This window comes from Podarcis tiliguerta (assembly GCF_965153285.1).
Source record: "Podarcis tiliguerta genome assembly, chromosome: 10".
NCBI lineage: Eukaryota > Metazoa > Chordata > Lepidosauria > Squamata > Lacertidae > Podarcis > Podarcis tiliguerta.
The window spans coordinates 5,562,799-5,580,603 of NC_139543.1; the positions used below are offsets into that span (position 1 = coordinate 5,562,799).

Genomic DNA, 17,805 nt, shown 5'->3' on the forward strand with positions numbered 1-17,805 from the left:
CAAACGTTTTTGCCTAGCACCTACGCCAGTTCAGGGATTGGTGCCACTGGACAGAATCACTACATGATCTTCAACCAATCTAATCCTCAAACGCTCTCCTTGGTCCCCCCTTCTAAAAACGGTCCATTTTAAGTTACCTGTTGAATCTCCAGCCAGCCTCACTTAGATTCTCTTTTACTGAGCTGCGTTTTCAAGCTATGCCCTCCGCCATTCTAGACAGATGATATAACAGGGTACGTATGAAGATAGACTCTGAATATGTGGGCAACCGCAGGTGGAAGACGTCTTGCACTGTTTCCTATATTGCCCACTATACATTGGAGCCAGGAGGCAATTTCTCACCTTACCATCCATACAGGAAAGATGTCTCTCCCCGGCAGAGAAGGTCCTATGGCTTCTTAGTGATGTAAACGCTTCAGTGACTCATAAAGTCACCCTTTTTGCTTTGGCAGCCAAATAGATCAGAATGAAGACCCTGGACAATACAGCAATGAACTAAATAGAGAGCATTATTTGTGGCGTGACACCCCTTTTGCTTGTATTTATTTTTGATTCAGATTTGTCATGTCCTATGCCTAGTACAATAAAGTTATTTGGATTTGGCCTAGCACCTAAAAGTAGATTGCGATAGTGAGACATATGCCCCTGTGGGGAGCATTTCATAAGAGGGAAACTACCAGCGAAAAGGCCAGTTCTCAGGAATGATGGAATAAGGACTGTAGGAAATACTTACAAATTCTAGACCTTAGGATAATATTTGTACAGTTTGGCAACTGTGTTATAGCTGGTATAACTTTGCAAACCCTTTTCCAGTTCTTCTTTCCCCTTTTTTGCCTGTTCTGTTACCAGTGCCTTTGCTTCCTTGCTATTTCAGATACTTTTATGCATGAAAATACAGCCACTTTCCCACCCTGCCTCATTGCATGCCAGCATTTTGGGAAACCATAGATAGAGCTGAGAAAAGTCTGGATCCCATCTTATGCCTACAAATTTGCGAGGGTGGGGATCTTCTTTGCAAGCAGGCTGCTCTATGTATATGCATCCTTTGCCTGACTTTGATCACTAATTAGTGGAGTTTTATCTACTGTATTTGTCTCCTTTGAAGAAAATATATATGTATATAGGATCAGATGCTCGGTTTGCCTTTTGTACAGAGTTGCAGGCAGGATTTGTGGACACAGTTTGGTCCCCTTTTGCTCCTTTGATATGTAATTAGGTCCTTACACTTCACAGACTAGCTTTGCATCTGTTTGACCAGTTTCTCATCTCCTTCAAATATTAAACTTGTACCATGGAAGCAAAATAAGCCTTTTCTATTTCTTCCAGATCAATTTTGCATGTGTTCGTAGTCTGTCCTGTCCTGCTTTCACATTAATCTGTGGTTTTACTAAGGAAAAAGACACCAACTGCAAACATTTGTATTTAAATGCATATTGTATTATGTATTTTATCACATTTTTTTTTTAAAAAAACACACATTTTAAAATGTATTTTATGCTATAATACACATTTGTCTTAGGCACTATTTTTGAGCCAAGGACAGTACCACAAATTTCAAAAAAGTGCGAAGTTTGAAGAATAAATACATCCAGTTCCACACATTAGTCTTCGGGAGAGAAGATCAGATCACTTCACAGTGTAATGCCCAGAAATCCAATTCCTCAAGTATTGCTAAATCCCAGCCACCAACTCATGGGAGCAACAGCATCAGAGCAGGCACTGAGCTTATTCTTACTAGTGATCATGGCATTTTGTTTGGTGGTCATCTGATGCCAGTAAAACATTGTTGCATGCTCCAGTGGCTTAGGGGTGAAGCAATTACAGTCATACCTCGGGTTGAAGTAGCTTCGGGATGAATATTTCCGGGTTGCGCTGCTCGCACATGCGCATACGCTCAAAATAAAGTCACGCGCATGCGCGGAAGTGGCGAATTGCGACCCGCGGACGAGGGTTGCGTTCACTTCAGGATGCGAACGGGTCTCCGGAACGGATCCCTTTCGCATCCAGAGGTACCACCATACTTACTTTTGAGTAGTACTTCTTCTTGGTTGACAGACCAGACTTTCTACGAAAACTTCCTGTGAGAACTCCAGGAGGAGCTCCACCACAGTTTTTGGTGTGACTTGTGTCCATGTTGTTGTAACACCATTTGAATTTTATTTCAGCAGCATTTATGAGCGAGAGTCACTCTTTCAGATAGGGCAATATTCGGTTTCACCCTGACCCTCCCAGCTGAGAAGAAGAGGACAACTGAGAAGAGCATTCCTGAGGAGGGACAAACTTCCCCTCTTGGCATGGCTTTCCTCCCATCCCACCCAGAGCAGGAAAGCAGCCTGCACCAAAGCAAAAGAGACTGGTGAGTTAGAGTGGATTCTCTACTCCCATGTATTCAAACAGGTAGCGTTCAGCATCAGCCAGTCTAATACACACAAACACACCTTTGGCCAAAGCCATCTGCTTTAGCTATTCCCACTCAATATCAGCAAAATGATTATCCATGCAGTGTAGATTGGTGTGATGGGAAAAGCTAGAATCCTAGGACAGAGCTGGTTCAGGCTGTGCTGATTTGACAAGCAAGCAAGGTCTCAGCACAAATATATCAAAGTGCATCAGCCTTAGATGCCTGCCTGGTACCCAATAAGGAAAGCTCTTTTAATGCACCTTCCACATATGTTGCATTTGTTCCAAGATTTATTTGCTCTGTAGGTCTGTAGAGATTGCTTTGATCTCTTTCTGCCTAAATCACTCTTTCAAAAGAAAGGGATTGCCATTACATTGGCATCTATTTTTCCAGGACCCAGGTTTCCAGGAAGTCTATATCTTGTTCGTGCCTTTTAGACAATCTTATTTGAGTTCCAAGGTTTCTTATTCCATGGTGGCTGATTGGATAAGAGTTTTCATTAACCAAGCCCCTATACTCTGTTTCTGCCGTAGTAAGAGAAAACTTTCCAGAGGTAGCATTCTTCTTCTTTGGCGTTCACTCGTAGCCAAGTAAGATTGTCTTCCATGAGCATGGTCTTAATGGTGTGTCCGTAGGTGACTGTGGAGGCCAGTTCTAGATCCACACGTCTTTCCACAGTGGGAACATAGGTTTCCGGGCGGGAGTTGACCATGGTGATGGTTTGCCAAACATGCCTTCCTCTTAGCTCATGTCTTCTTTTCATCCTGAGTTCGAATGTCTTCAAAGTCCATGACAACTTTGGTAAAGGCTGTTCTCCAATTGGAGCAGTTGCAGGCCAGTATTTCCCAATTGTCAGTGCCTATACTACATTTTTTTAGATTTGCCTCGAGGGAGCCTTTAAACCTCTTTTGTTGACCACCAGCATTACGCTTTCCATTTTTAAGTTTGGAATAGAATTCCTAACTTTGGAAGATGATAATCAGGCATCTGAACAACATGACCAGTCCAACGAAGTTGATGTTGAAGAATCATTGCTTTGACACTGGTGATCTTTGCTTCTTCCAGTACACTGGCATTAGTTTGCCTGTCTTCCCAAGTGATATGTGATTTTTTTCAGAGACCGTTGATAGAATCTTTCAAAGAGTTGGAGATGGTGTTTCTAAGTGGTCCGTGTTTCACAAGGTTGGTAGTACAATAGCTGCAGGAGTTGTGGCTTTTGAACACCATATTTTTATTTATTGTCGGAGTACCTTATAGTGTACATATATCAAGAAGATGTTCCAGCTGAAGTGAATCTGAATAATTTGTTGCTGAACTAAATTATATGTTATTCCATTATAAAAGACCAATGTGCTTACTCTTGATCTTTTGGGGGGCGAAATGTGGTTGCCCCCTCCAAGGAGCAGATACAATACATGCTAATAGTCATTGTTGAGCAGGGCAAAGATGTGATTGAACTGATTTTCCAAGGCTGTTATGAAAAGCAGTGGAACAAAAGGAAGAGCTAATATGTCACCTCAGAACGTTAAGAGATGATAATGCTACAGACTCAGTCATAACAACTTGGAAATTGATTCCAACTGAAGCACAAGTGTCAGACCTTTATCCTTGGTTTTGGAACTCACAGTTAGACTTCTAGCTATACTAAAGATGTCAACTGTTCATAAAACAACCTGGAACCAAACAAAAGACAAAATTGTTATTGTTTACCTAACTAAGTTTGTACTCTTGTACCTGCTTGTTTTCTATCATCTACACATAGAATCATAGAGTTGGAAGAGACCACAAGGGCCATCGAGTCCAACCCCCTGCCAAGCAGGGGGTAACCACATAGTTGTAACCACCTTTTGAGATTTGATTTCTTTTGTTGTGTTATTTTAAATTTTCAATAAAAATGAAGTATAAAGCAAGATAGAAGCATGAGATGACTTCGTTGCAGTTGTTTTTGAAACTGTGTTCCCTGAGGTTCTTTAGAAACTTATCAGGGATTCCTCAAAGAGAAAATCAATAATGTGGACAAGCTTATCTGAAAGACAACTTGTCCTTTGCTATCAGTCTTTACCTGCAATGTATAGGCACTGGAGAGTGCTGGTGTCTTCCAGGTTGCCCTCCTGCTTCACAGGGCACAGGAGTGATGTCCAACAAGCCTGGTTCGTTCTCCATATGAACTAAAGCATTGGCCCTAGAATTCCCTGGAATTCTGTGCTATGCATTGTAGTCCTGTGTTAGATAGGTCAATGTAAAGAGTTTTGTCGAAGGCTTTGCACTGGAGCTCCCAGAGAGCTGTTGCTTTAGCAGTGAGGCAGCTCAGACAGAGAACTTACATAAGAGCTGGCGTTTATAGCCCTTTCTGGCTCTCAGTCAGACCTTGATCCAGGCAAATGTTTCCTCCTTCAAAGTAGCCTCATGTGCAGCAACCCTGAAGCTCCTTCCTATCTCACCAACTCCTCTGCTCCTGTGGCCTTGAAGGTAGTAGGTAGTAGGATGTCCAATAGCTTCTAGGAACCAAGGCAATTGTTATGGGGACCTCCAGTCCTGGGGTTGGGGTGTGTGGATCTGATGGCTTCTCAAGGTTGCTGGCGCTGCAGGGATAAAAGGCTGGTGATGCAGTGGGGGGTGCTTCTTTGAAGGCATCCTACATTCCAGGTCTGGGTGAAATGAACCTTGAGGGCAGAAACTTTGAAAACCATAGATTTCTGGTCTAAAACCTCATTGGTAGGTAACCTCATAGTTGGCTTCAGGTGAGAGAACTATAATTTAATCCAAGGAAGGACTTGTAGAAAGTTGAATAATATTGTTGACTAAAACAATTGCATAGCACCAGATTTATAGTTTCAGTGAAAGTTGTTGAGACAAAACAAATTTTCATCTGTTCAATTTTAGTTTTGCAGGTAGCCACCCAGGCCATGCAAAGAATATTCTGTTCAAGTTCATAACATTTTGGAAAAACAAAATAAAATGCGGATGATTCCAAGTAACAGGGTTTTTATATGCATTTTTCTATCTCTGCCAGGGACGCGGGTGGTGCTGTGGGTTAAACCACAGAGCCTAGGGCTTGCTGATCAGAAGGTCGGCGGTTCGAATCCCTGCAACGGGATGACCTCCCATTGCTCAGTCCCTGCTCCTGTCAACCTAGCAGTTTGAAAGCACATCAAAGTACAAGTAGATAAATAGGTACCGCTCCAGCGGGAAGGTAAACAGCATTTCTGTGCGCTACTCTGGTTCACCAGTCATGCTGACTGCATGACCCAGAAGCTGTATGCCGGCTCCCTCGGCCTATAGAGCGAGATGAGCGCCGCAACCCCAGAGTCGTCCGCCGCTGGACCTAATGGTCAGGGGTCCCTTAACTTTTTTGCTATCTCTGGCACAGACACCCAACATAATCTGTATGCTTAAGACCAAGAAAAATATGAATTAATGTTGCTTAATTAAAATACAGTTAGCTCTTTTTATAGCTATTTTATTTTTATCCTTTATAGAATAAGAAAATGTCATTTAGCTAAGCATCTTATTATTTTTGTCAAGTGGCATATTAATTGGACCCAAAATTTGCAAAATGCCCTTGTGTCATGGTAAATGCAAACAAAATGTGTCACTTTTAGATTAAGACCAGATGCCTCTTTCTCAGGAAGGCTCGCTTCTCTGATGATGCTGTCAGAAGAAAACCATTTAGAGGCAGACAGAGTGAGCTAGTTTTGGCAGATGGCATTACAATTCAAACAGAGGAAAATAAGCTTCCAAGTGCGTACATACTTCCTTGTCATTCAAATGCATGGGTATTGTTCAACATAATTTCTAAACTTGGAATGACTCAATGCAAATGCCTTCATCTGTATATCCATTGCTGTTGTACGATGATGAGGAATAACTTCTATGACTGCTAGTTGTTTCCAGACAGCAGTAATATACAACAGAAATGATTCTTTTCTATTGTGAAACAAACAAAATAAATTTCAGCAAGGGCTTCTTAAAAATGTATATATGTAGTAAAATCAAGGGATGAAAACATTTCACTTTACAAAAGCTCTGGGGTTTGGGTAATGGTAATTGTGTCTGGAAAGGTTAATGAGCCCAAAGAGCTTGTGAGAAGCATCTGACCATGCACGGGGCAGCTGGGCTTTATAAAGTCCACGTCCTCCAGCTCTGACAAAATATGGACTATATGAAACCCACCTGCCTTTTCCTCTGGAGGATAATTTTTTTCTTGCTTACTGGCAAACAGCTGACGGGGCTGTTCTGCACAATTTAATATACAGCATGTACTTGATTCCTCTATCTGTACTGATTCATTTTAAGATGGATAAGTTTCAGGGCAAGTTTGGCTCCGTTTTGGTCATCCTACTGCTACATCTGGACAGCGTAGTTGGAAGCAGCAATGGAATCAGAGAAGACAAGTAACTACTTTTAGGGATGCTTAGTCAAGGCTGGGGTGATGGTCTTGGCAGGGGAGAAGGATGCCCTCAAGGCACCTGCTTTTTGAGCTTGTGGCTTTGGTGGTTTGGCTGCGGTATGAAGGAGGAGCCAGAAATCTGCTCACACAACTCTTGATTCAAGCCTGTGCTTACCTTTTTAATAAAAAAATGAGTTACGTGAAAAATTGGGAGGTTTGCTTTTATACTGTGCAAGATGCAAGTGCTCAGGTTCTATGTTTTGTTGAGTAAAAATATTTTTAAAAAAGAGTAAAATATTGACGGAAGCACCTCAGGCTGGGTAAATTTTATCTGAGTAATGCAGGAAGAAGAAGATATAGAACTGGTAGTATTTTTTGTTTTTTTAGTCAAGTGTAATTTGGGTATAATATATAGCTGTCAAACCAAATCAGCCTCTAATTTAATCATTGAATTGATTAAAGCTGACAGTCATTTATAGGGTAAGTCGGTTTCAGCTGAGCACATGTTTCTACAATGTGAGGGGGAAGTATCCACGACTCCATGACAATATGCGTGTTGTGGTTCTACGAAGACCTTTGGAGGCCTTTCTACCTGTCCCAACATCCCCTGAAACGTTTTCGTTAAATTAATATAATTTAGTTTTGCTTTCTAAGTAAAATTGCATAGAAAGCAATAGATGATTGCGAAGTACTTGGAGTAATATATTATTTTTTCAGAAGGTAAAATTAAAATTCTTTGGTTTCCCAAGCTAAAAGTTAGCCCATCACAAAAATAACAGCAGATTTGATCTCCTCACACCCACAAACATATTTTCCACTGAAGAATTTTGCAAAAAAAAAAAAGTTTCACCCTCTAAAATGACATGCCCTAGACTCCCAGTTCATTATTTATCATTCTTCAAAGAGTTGAGCAGGTAATTTAAGGGACTATCCTGTAGTATCAACATAACTGCTTTGTAAAATAGGTCATCCTGAAAGACAGTGGCGTGTCCAAACTCAGTGGTCACATAAATCAGTGGTCACATAAATCAGTGGCCTGGCTTTGGATAAGGCAGTGTCCTCTGTCCGTGCAATTCTTCATAGAAGACAAGGGATGTGTACCTGGAGAACTGTTTGTGCTGGACAAGGGGGGTTATTTATTCACTCTCAGAGACTTGCCTCTAATAAGCATTTTACAGATAAACTTGTGAAACATCCCATGAAGTTAAAATGTTTGAATTCAGTGCAGTTAGTGTATCTTAGCCTCAATGAAAGTTGAGGTCTTTTTGCTGCATTGCTCGCTGAGGAGATAAACACGCACCCATACAGTTTACTATTTCTCTAATGAAAAATAACCACAAATTGGCTCAGAATAAAAATGCAGGAGGCAAGTCTTCAAACAGTAGCTCTGCGGTCAACTCTTATCTTTTGGGCAACCTTATCTTTCAACCTTCAACTACTAGCCCAGAGTTTGAGCTCTACTAATTCTGTTTTACTGGCCTGCGCAGAATTTTAATTAAGCAGAGCGCACATTTTGCATCATGGACGCAGAGGGAATTAACACATACCCTTGTGAAGCATTTATATGGCTTTTTAATGATCCACAACAGTAGTACTGAAATTTAATTTTTGTAAAACCTGCAGCTTGAATGGGTATAATATAGTTAGCAGTTCTACACTTGTCTTTTAAAAAACTGGGTCCTTTATAATACTTCCAACTCATTAAATTTTTACAGACTTTTACACTCGAAAATGGGATTTGCAATCTGAACTCTTGATTGTTTGCCCACCACACAAATACCATTATGCATTATTGCACTGGAAAAACATGCAGGAGTAACTCATATATTTTTCTTCCCCCGTGCAAAAAATAATAATCACAGAATATACAAATTTTACCCCTGAAAAAGAGGACATGTCCTGGAAAAAGAGGACACATGGCAACCCTGCCACAAGTGAGCTCCCAGGGGCTCCGAACACCCATTTCTGGTTATGGCCCAGGAAAAAGGAGCAGAACGTAAATAACATATCATAAAGCAACACTAACTATCGGTTCTATCTTTTCTCATGAAGGATTATAATCATTTATTCATTGAACAAATATAAAAACCCTCCCTTGCTGTGCCGAAAGGGGAAGTGCTTTGTTTAGTAGGACTGAGTAAATTAATGGATATTTAAAGGTGTGTGGAGAACCGAGGCATTTTGCTCTTCCAAATACAACAGAGTTGCAGTGGTATTCCTACCTCTAGGATAGATACAGGATTACTGCCTGTGATAATAAGATAACTAGCATCTAGGGCATAAAATTGTTATGAGTGCTGATATTTTTTTATTACAGTCAGGGTCCAGTGGACCTGCTTAGCAGGCATTATAAAGTTGTGGTTTTGCTTCTTCCAGATTGAAAACCCCCTCTTCCATCTCTTTAGGCTTTAAAAGGCTAGGGCGGGCTTGGTTTGCACTTTCAGAAGATAAATGTCTGAAAAAGTGTGACCGAGGGTCCAGCTCACCCACCTCAGGCCCATCCTTGTAGTTGCACACAAGGGATGTTTTGAAAGGATCTTTGCACGGAAAGCCCAATCTACACAGGACTTTCTGTGCTCTCCAAGTGTCCCTGTTTTCTAAGGACAGTCCCGGAATCGCAAAAGCCATCCCAGCTTCCGATTTGATCCCAGAATGTCCCCATTTCCCCTGCCGGCGTCACAAGAGGGCCTTCTTGGTAGTGGCGCCCGCCCTGTGGAACACCCTCCCATCAGATGTGAAGGAAATAAGCAGCTAACCTATCTTTAAAAGACATCTGAAGGCAGCCCTGTTTAGGGAAGTTTTTAATATTTAATGCTGTATTGTTTTTAACACTCGATTGGAAGCCGCCCAGAGTGGCTGGGGAAACTCAGCCAGATGGGTGGGGTATAAATAAATTATTATTATTATTATTATTATTATTATTATTATTATTATTATTGTTGTTGTTGTTATTATTAAGCACCAAGCTTGGGGTGGGGGATGACCTAGCGCTTGTACAGAGCAGCAGCTTCAGCTGCAGGGAGCATCCCTTTGCTTCACCATGGCATCCCGATGGCCAGACTTCACCCTTTGGCATCGCATGGCTGCTGGAGAGCAGGCAAGGAGGAGGAACGGCCGTCGCTGCCAAGGCCCAGCCTCGCATGGCACGCCAGCTCTGAGGGGTAGGCAGAGGGCAGGGCCACCCTGGATGGGAAGAAAGGGAGCGGCATGGAGTGGAAGGAGTCTTAATAAAATAAAAAAAATGCTTTGTGCATCTGCATTTAATCATATCCCTTTCTAAACTGTATTTATTGGTGTGTGCTTTTTGTAAATCTACCAAAGAATAAAATAAAATAGGTATTTGAGGGGGTTTCTGAGGACAGGAGAGAGTGTCGTGTGCTGTGTCCTGTTGGTGAAGTAGTGCTTTGTGGGTCAGGGTGGGGGGGATAAAAATGGGGGGTCAGTTGGAGGGGAGTGAGAAGTGTCCCTATTTTCATCTGAGGAAGGTTGGAGGGTATGCAACACAATATGTAATCTCCAAACTGGCAAGCAAAGACTGCATGGATGGGGCCCTGGCACACTAGGCTCCCTGCAGACACAGCCCATCCATTTACATCCAGGGCACAGGTGTGAGGCTGATCTAGGGGAACAGATGGTCACATGTCATATGCCATGTATAATCCCTACTCACTTTGGAAATAACATGTCCATATAATTCATTTGTCTGTTTCAAACCCCACTGCACCATCCACTACTGATTGTCACTCTATACTGACTGACAGAAGCTCTCCAAAGTTTCAGAGAAGATTTTTTCCCACCCCTGCCTGGAGATACCAAGAATTATATGCAAACTGTTTGTTCTGCCACTGAGCTAACCACTGTTCCCCCAATATCACTGGGTACCCTCTTATTTTCCACTCTTGCAATACTTTGCAATAAGGACAAAGTGATTAACCTGTTAAAGATGGCCTAGCTTTCCCGTAAAAAGTCATCACCTTTGCAGTGAGTGTAATATTTATAATGCAAAAGCCTTTTCTGGTTGTAAAATGTGATAGTGCAATTAGTGCTGCTGCGGTCTGGTGAGTGGAGTTAAAAATAAGCAACACGTGATTAGTTTCAAATAAAAACTTTTATTTTTTTCCTGATGGTATCATAAATAATCTGCAGTTCACAAAATCATTTTCTCTGGTTGAGCGCAGCTGTAATCCTCCTTCAATAACCACCCTGTGAATTGGTTTAGGCCGTAACATACAGCTTTGTCTCTGTACTGAATTGGGAACATTCCTCTTGCAGGTGTCGTGTACTGGTGATGTTTTGTTTTGTTTTGTTTTGTTTTGTTATACAATATTTTCCGTGTTTAGTCTTTGTCATCTATGGCAAATACAATTTTCTTGGGTAGAAAAGACTCTCCCTGATTTCCCTGGGCAATAATATCGTAGCTGATATGCTCCTATTTCTGGCACAGACAACTGCACAGTAAGAGAGTAGCTAAAATTCTTCTCAGATGGTGATTACCCTGCATTTTCATGCCAGCTTTCAAGCTGGAGCTACTTGTGACTGCCATGGGATATGTCTAAAATTTGGCATTGGTTTTGAGCACTATATTTAACTTTGTAATGTGGTTGCCACACTTGACAACAATACTCTTTCATTATTATTAGAAATCTTGGCATCCTGTGCTGTATTTACTGAGAGGCATTACTCTTTGTTTTTCAGAGCTACCATATGGCTGGGAGAAAATTGATGATCCCATTTATGGCACTTATTATGTTGAGTAAGTTTCCAAGACCAATATTAATTTACTATTAATCTTGCATAAACTGTTGTCTATGTCCCATAACAGTGCTTCAAATTGAGAAGATGTGTACCCCACTGTTTTTTGTCTACACATTGAAATATGTCAGGAAATAGAAGGCTCAATAGAAAATATCTGCAAACTTCTAACGTGAAATCCGGAGAAGTTGGGATCCCCATGTAGACCTCATCACATACTATAAGCAACCGTTGAGGTCTGAAGCTCCTCAGTCCGTTTGTACAAACATAACAAATCATCTTATAACAAAAATTATATGTGGATTTTAAAACTCAGCTGCCAAACCCAAAGCTGATGTTCCACTGTGACATCTGAGCAGCTAAGCCAAGAACAGTGACTAGGTGACTGGATACTGCTGCCTGTCAAAGCCACAGAATATTTTAAACACTGCTTTCTCTCACATGAACCTTCACTTGTCACCTGAGGCCTAGCTGTGTGTCCTGCTGCCTTGTGTGTCAGAAGTATTGGATGAGATGCAGGGCCTTCTCAGCTGTGGCACCCAAACTGTGGAACCCTTTTCCTAGAGAGGCCCATATGGTTTTCTCTTTAGGCTGAAATCCTGTACATATTTACCTGACAGTGAATCCCACTATATTTCATTTGACTCACTTGAGTAGATATGCAAAGGATTGTGTTGTCACTCACTTTAAGGCAAATTGTAAATTAATTATTTTGTCAAGTATTTGATCTGATTTGTGTGTTTTTTTCTGCACTGTTATGTTTTCTCTATGCTTTTAGATGTCCACCCATTCCAACTATGCCTGCTAAGATGATGACTATGAATCAGATAAAATTATATATTTTGTTGTTATTCTGTAATACGTACATTTTATCTATGATTATGAGCGTTGAACGGCAGGGCATAAATGTTATGTTAAATAAATATTAGTGAATACTCTTGTGTATTCACTAGCAGTAGTGGAACATACCGAAAACCATTTTGTCATGATGTTGCACCATCTTTCCTCAAATCTTATATCCCATAATAATAATTTTATTATTTATACCCCGCCCATCTGGTTGGGTTTCCCCAGCCACTTTGGGCGGCTCCCAGCAGAATAGTGAAAATGTGATAAAACATCAAACATTAAAAACTTCCCTAAACAGGGCTGCCTTCAGATGTCTTCTAAATAACAACAACAATTTTATTATTTATATCCACGTCCCACAGACAGTTCATAGTACCTAATTCATTACATTAGGCAAAGTTGCATACAGAATGTGTGTGTTGGCTGAAATGTCCACAAACAGGCATATGAGTTTCATGCAAACTGATGTGGAAATGAGGAGAACTTAGTTAAAGACTGGAAAAATTAGAAACAGGGAGGTACTGAAATTGACAGATTCATCTATTCTTCTCTGGCATTGGTCAGTGGCTGGACAGGCAGCTACCTGGAAACACAGTTTGTCACCTTTTCCATCGTATATAAAAGGCAGGAAATGAGATTTGCCACTTCAATTATATTCCTCAGCTATTCGCAATGCCTGTAAAGGAGGAGAATAAAATATAACCTTCTTTTAGTTGAAGAGTTTTAATTGCACACAAGCCAACATTTTGTACATTCACTTACATGACATTTACCATGGAAAATATCACTTCTGATATTTTCCCAACGTAATCTATGTTTTCAAAAAGCGTTATGTGTATGCATCTTCAGCTTGCTCTGTGTGCAAGTAGGTTATAAGGATAAATTGCTTCTATAAATAGACAAAATTAATTATCTTACCCCAGTGAGACACTATTCCAAATCTGCAAGCAATAAAAGAGAAAGAAATGCAAAGGAATGCTTCATTATTTGCATGCCCGCGCGCACACACACACACACACTTTTTAATGTATTATGTATATGTAGGAAGAGCTAATAAAACCACACTGCTAGAAATGCATAATCATAAGGAATAAATCTCTGTGAACGTTGGATTTGACATTGGCACTGCATTATCTTATAGTGGAGATGGACATAACAATTGTAGCGCAGGTTTGGAAGTAAAGGTAAAGGGACCCCTGACCATTAGGTCCAGTCATGGACGACTCTGGGGTTGCGGCGCTCATCTCGCTCTATAGGCCGAGGGAGCCGGCGTTTGTCTGCAGACAGTTTTTCTAGGTCATGTGGCTAGCCGCTTCTGGCGAACCAGAGCAGTGCACAGAAACACAGTTTACCTTCCCGCTGGAACGGTACCTCTTTATCTACTTGCACTTCATGTTTTCAAACTGCTAGGTTGGCAGGAGCAGGGAACGAAAAACGGGAGCTCATCCCGTCACGGGGATTCGAACTGCCGACCTTCTGATCGGCAAGCCCTAGGCTCTGTGGCTTAACCCACAGCACCGCGTCCCACAGGTTAGGAAGTACCCTCAATAAATTGAGTCAAACTGTTCTCCTTGAGTTGTCAGATTTTAAGAGCATAGCTTTACAGCATGTTAAAGATTGCGATCAGGAGTCCCTGTAAGTTTACTCAAGAAGTAAGTCCCCCTATGCCACTGGGACTTACTCTCCAGCAGTAGTGCCTTCATACAATTGAACTGCCTGTGGTAAAAAGGCAGCTAGAAATTGATTGGCCAACAGGGATGTGGCCTACAGGTGCACACCATAATTTCTGGAGCATTTTTGCGACAGCTGTTCATTGCAGAGAGGGCAGTTGATAAACAGAAGGGCAACCCTATAATTGGATTAATGTACACCTCTTACCTGGCCTGTCTGTATCAAAGGGCTTCCAAGCATGTCCCTCTTCAACAGGATCAAGGCTTAAGCCCAACATTCAGGGCTGCAACTGCTCCCTGGCCCAAGATAGATTTCACGGCAAAATATCTCCTTTCTAAAACATTCAGTCCTGCTCTGTGTGGCGACATTTGGAGCCTATACACATCATGTTTCTGTTGGATTGATGACCGCATTACGTGCGATTCCTGTAGGTCAGCTACCCACCTGGCTGAGCCACATAATATTCTGGTTGGTTAGCTAGTACATTACTGCATCATATTGGCCTTGAGCAATTTCTCTGCCTCAGTTCACCATTAAAAACAAACAAACCAATGTGAGTTATAGTGTGCTGTGAGGGCAAACACAATGAAGGCTATATAACAGGGATGAGGCATCTGTGGCCTTCCAGATTTTGTTGGACTCCAACTCCCATCAGCCCCAACCAGTGTGGCCAGTGATCAGGGGAGGTGGCAATCGCAATCGGGCCACATCAGGAATGCCGTGGGCTAGATACCCATTGCAGATCAGAAGCACTATGCAAAACTATCATAAGTGCCTGAAAAATACAAAGTAGGAACTACTGAAAGGTGGCTTTATGGATCATTTTGCAATCAACGCTAGCCTAAATGTATTTTCAAGCTCTTCATATTTGCCTATGGATAAAAGAAAAGTTATACCGTATATGGACTTTAAATTACATGAAATGAATCTACTTAAGTCAAGTTCCAGGAAGCAATTCTCAAAGGCAGTAGAATCCATCCATAGGGTAGCAAATTACAATGGAGACTGCCTAATAGATCCTCTGCCTTCATTTCTTTTAAAGTTGTTCCTTGAATGAAGCGGGAGTCTTATGAGACAAATCATTACCTACTTTCCCCATGATTTCCCCTTTTCCCTTTCATTCTTTCTTTGGTCAGCACATCAGGCTTCTAAAGAGCAGTTTTGTTTCTATTAGCAGCTTCCAATTTTGCTGTCAAATTTTATTTTGTCATAAGTCCTTACGGGCTACTTAATTGTTTCTGACACTGTTTCTAGCTACATGCAAAAAGCTTCTCTGCTCCTTTTAAAAGCAGGAGGAGGAAAAATCACTACAGGAGACAAGGCTTTAGATTGGGGAAATGGAAGGGAGAAAGAGGGTGCTTAAATCACCCGCCCACACTTGAGCCTCCTGCTGGCTGTTTCTCCACTTCAGATAATTTAAGCAAACATGCTTTTGGAACAGGAACGCGGGTGGTGCTGTGGGTTAAACCACAGAGCCTAGGACTTGCTGATCAGAAGGTCGGTGGTTCGAATCCCCGCGACGGGGTGAGCTCCCATTGCTCGGTCCCTGCTCCTGCCAACCTAGCAGTTGGAAAGCACATCAAAGTACAAGTAGATAAATAGGTACTGCTCCAGCGGGAAGATAAATGGCATTTCTGTGCGCTGCTCTGGTTTGCCAGAAGCGGCTTAGTCATGCTGGCCACATGACCCGGAAGCTGTACGCCGGCTCCCTCGGCCAATAAAGAGAGATGAGTGCCGCAACCCCAGAGTCGTCCGCGACTGGACCTAATGGTCAGGGGTCCCTTTACCTTACTTTTGTAACCTAGGAAGTTACCTTATAAGACCACTGGCCCACCTAGTTCAGTATCGTCTGCAATGGACTTCTCCAACGTGGTGCCTTTGGCCATGCTGGCTGGGGCTGAAGGGCATTGTGGCCTGGGAAGACTGGGCTACAGTTTCAGGAGTCGCTTCCAGCCAGGAATTGTCCTTGGGCCTTTTTGCATGGAAACAAGGTGCTCTACTACTGAACTCCAACTTTGGGGGGTAAAAGGTAAAGGTAAAGGTACCCCTGCCCATACGGGCCAGTCTTGACAGACTCTAGGGTTGTGCGCCCATCTCACTTAAGAGGCCGGGGGCCAGCGCTGTCTGGAGACACTTCCGGGTCACGTGGCCAGCATGACGAAGCTGCTCTGGCGAGCCAGAGCCGCACACGGAAACGCCGTTTACCTTCCCGCTAGTAAGCGGTCCCTATTTATCTACTTGCACCCGGGAGTGCTTTTGAACAGCTAGGTTGGCAGGCGCTGGGACCAAACAACGGGAGCGCACTCCGCCGCGGGGATTCGAATCACCGACCTTTCGATCGGCAAGCCCTAGGCGCTGAGGCTTTTACCCACAGCGCCACCCGCGTCCCTAACTTTGGGGGGAGCAGCACACAAATGGCCCTCTGATGCTTTGTTACTTTATTAACTCAAAATACGGTATATTAAGGCTGCTTTCTCCCCAACACATACCCTACTCTTTTTTAAAAAAAGTTTAAAATAAGTGCCCCTACATATTGCAGCATCTATCTACCTACCTACCTACCTATCATCTATAAAAGGTGTTCTGGTCAAGACCTGCAATATGATGAAGCCCTGGTGGTGTTAAAAGTGCAGCACTATCATGTTCATAAAGACTTTTATCGTCAGCATAAAGATCTGTGTTTTAATCTGCTGTCTAAGCTCAATAGGCTTGAAGTGAAAATTGCTTCCCATTTTTCATTATAAAAAGTGACAGTGTAACACTTTCCTTTATTACTGGTGTTTAACAGATGACTTGGTTTTTAAGGAGACAATATCCCATTATAATATAGTGTCTTAATTATGTCATAAAAATGGATAAATCATAAAAAGTTAAATTGCGTAGCAAATTTGGTCTTTTGGAGTGGGGGGCGGGGAATGCTCTCCTCAGCTTTTGAAGACACCTTCCTTCTTTCCATGGGTCAGTTCACACAACTCTCAGCCAGGGGACCAGCGTAAGTTTGCAGTCTTGGTAGTGGCTCTTTCTTCGGCGTCTTGTGTAGAGTCTAATCAGGGAGAGCGCTTCCCATTTCAGTCCTTGAGGAGGGAAACGGGAAGTGTCGCTTTGCCTGGCTGCTGCTCCTGCCACCAACTACCTGCTCCTGCCGTCGCCACCAGTGGCGTAGCGTGGGTTGTCAGCACCCGGGGCAAGGCAAATAATTTGTGCCCCCCCCCCCCCGCTGCACTGTCTCTCCCCCAGATAGTCCCTCGCTCTCTCTTCGCACCGCACCGCACGCCTGGCATCCTCCCCTCCACAGTGGGCGGCGACCCGGCGGCTCGGATCGGATTCTCACAGCCAGCACTGCAGTGAGAGAGAGTGAGTGAGCCAGGTAGGGGCAGAGAGCTGTGAGTGCAAGTGTGCCCCCCCCCCCCAGATGTTGCGCCCGGTGCGGCCGGCCCCCCCTGCACCCCCCACGCTACGCCACTGGTCGCCACTGCTACTCTGCTGCCACTCTGTGCCCTTGGCAGCACCAATTTCAGGCAAGATGGCACTGATTTTGGATGAGACCTTGTCCCAAATTGCGTGGGGCGATTTCAAGTGAGATCTCATTCCAAATGGACACAGTCTTGCCCAAATCGGTGCCAGTGGTGGTGGTGGCGCTTTTCCACTGCTAGTGGTGGCAGCGGGTCTGGCAGGGCACCCACCGGCATGCTGCCTGGGAGGCTTCTGCTGTCTCAGGCAGTGGCCTCAGCCTGCCTAATGG

The 17,805-nt window shown here is 42.9% G+C and overlaps 1 protein-coding gene across 22 annotated transcripts in view; it reads left to right on the forward strand.

Moving 5' to 3' along the window:
• MAGI2 (membrane associated guanylate kinase, WW and PDZ domain containing 2) overlaps nucleotides 1-17,805 on the forward strand; it is a 598,802-nt gene that overhangs the window by 427,748 nt on the left and 153,249 nt on the right. For all 22 annotated transcript variants that reach the window (XR_014502057.1, XR_014502058.1, XM_083399289.1 and 19 more), the window contains one exon: nucleotides 11,487-11,544. Coding sequence is in view for 20 of the 22 variants with exons in the window: in XM_083399289.1 (XP_083255415.1) it covers nucleotides 11,487-11,544 (58 nt within the window). In the remaining 2 variants the exon portion in view is untranslated. The remainder of the gene's footprint in view (nucleotides 1-11,486; nucleotides 11,545-17,805) is intronic.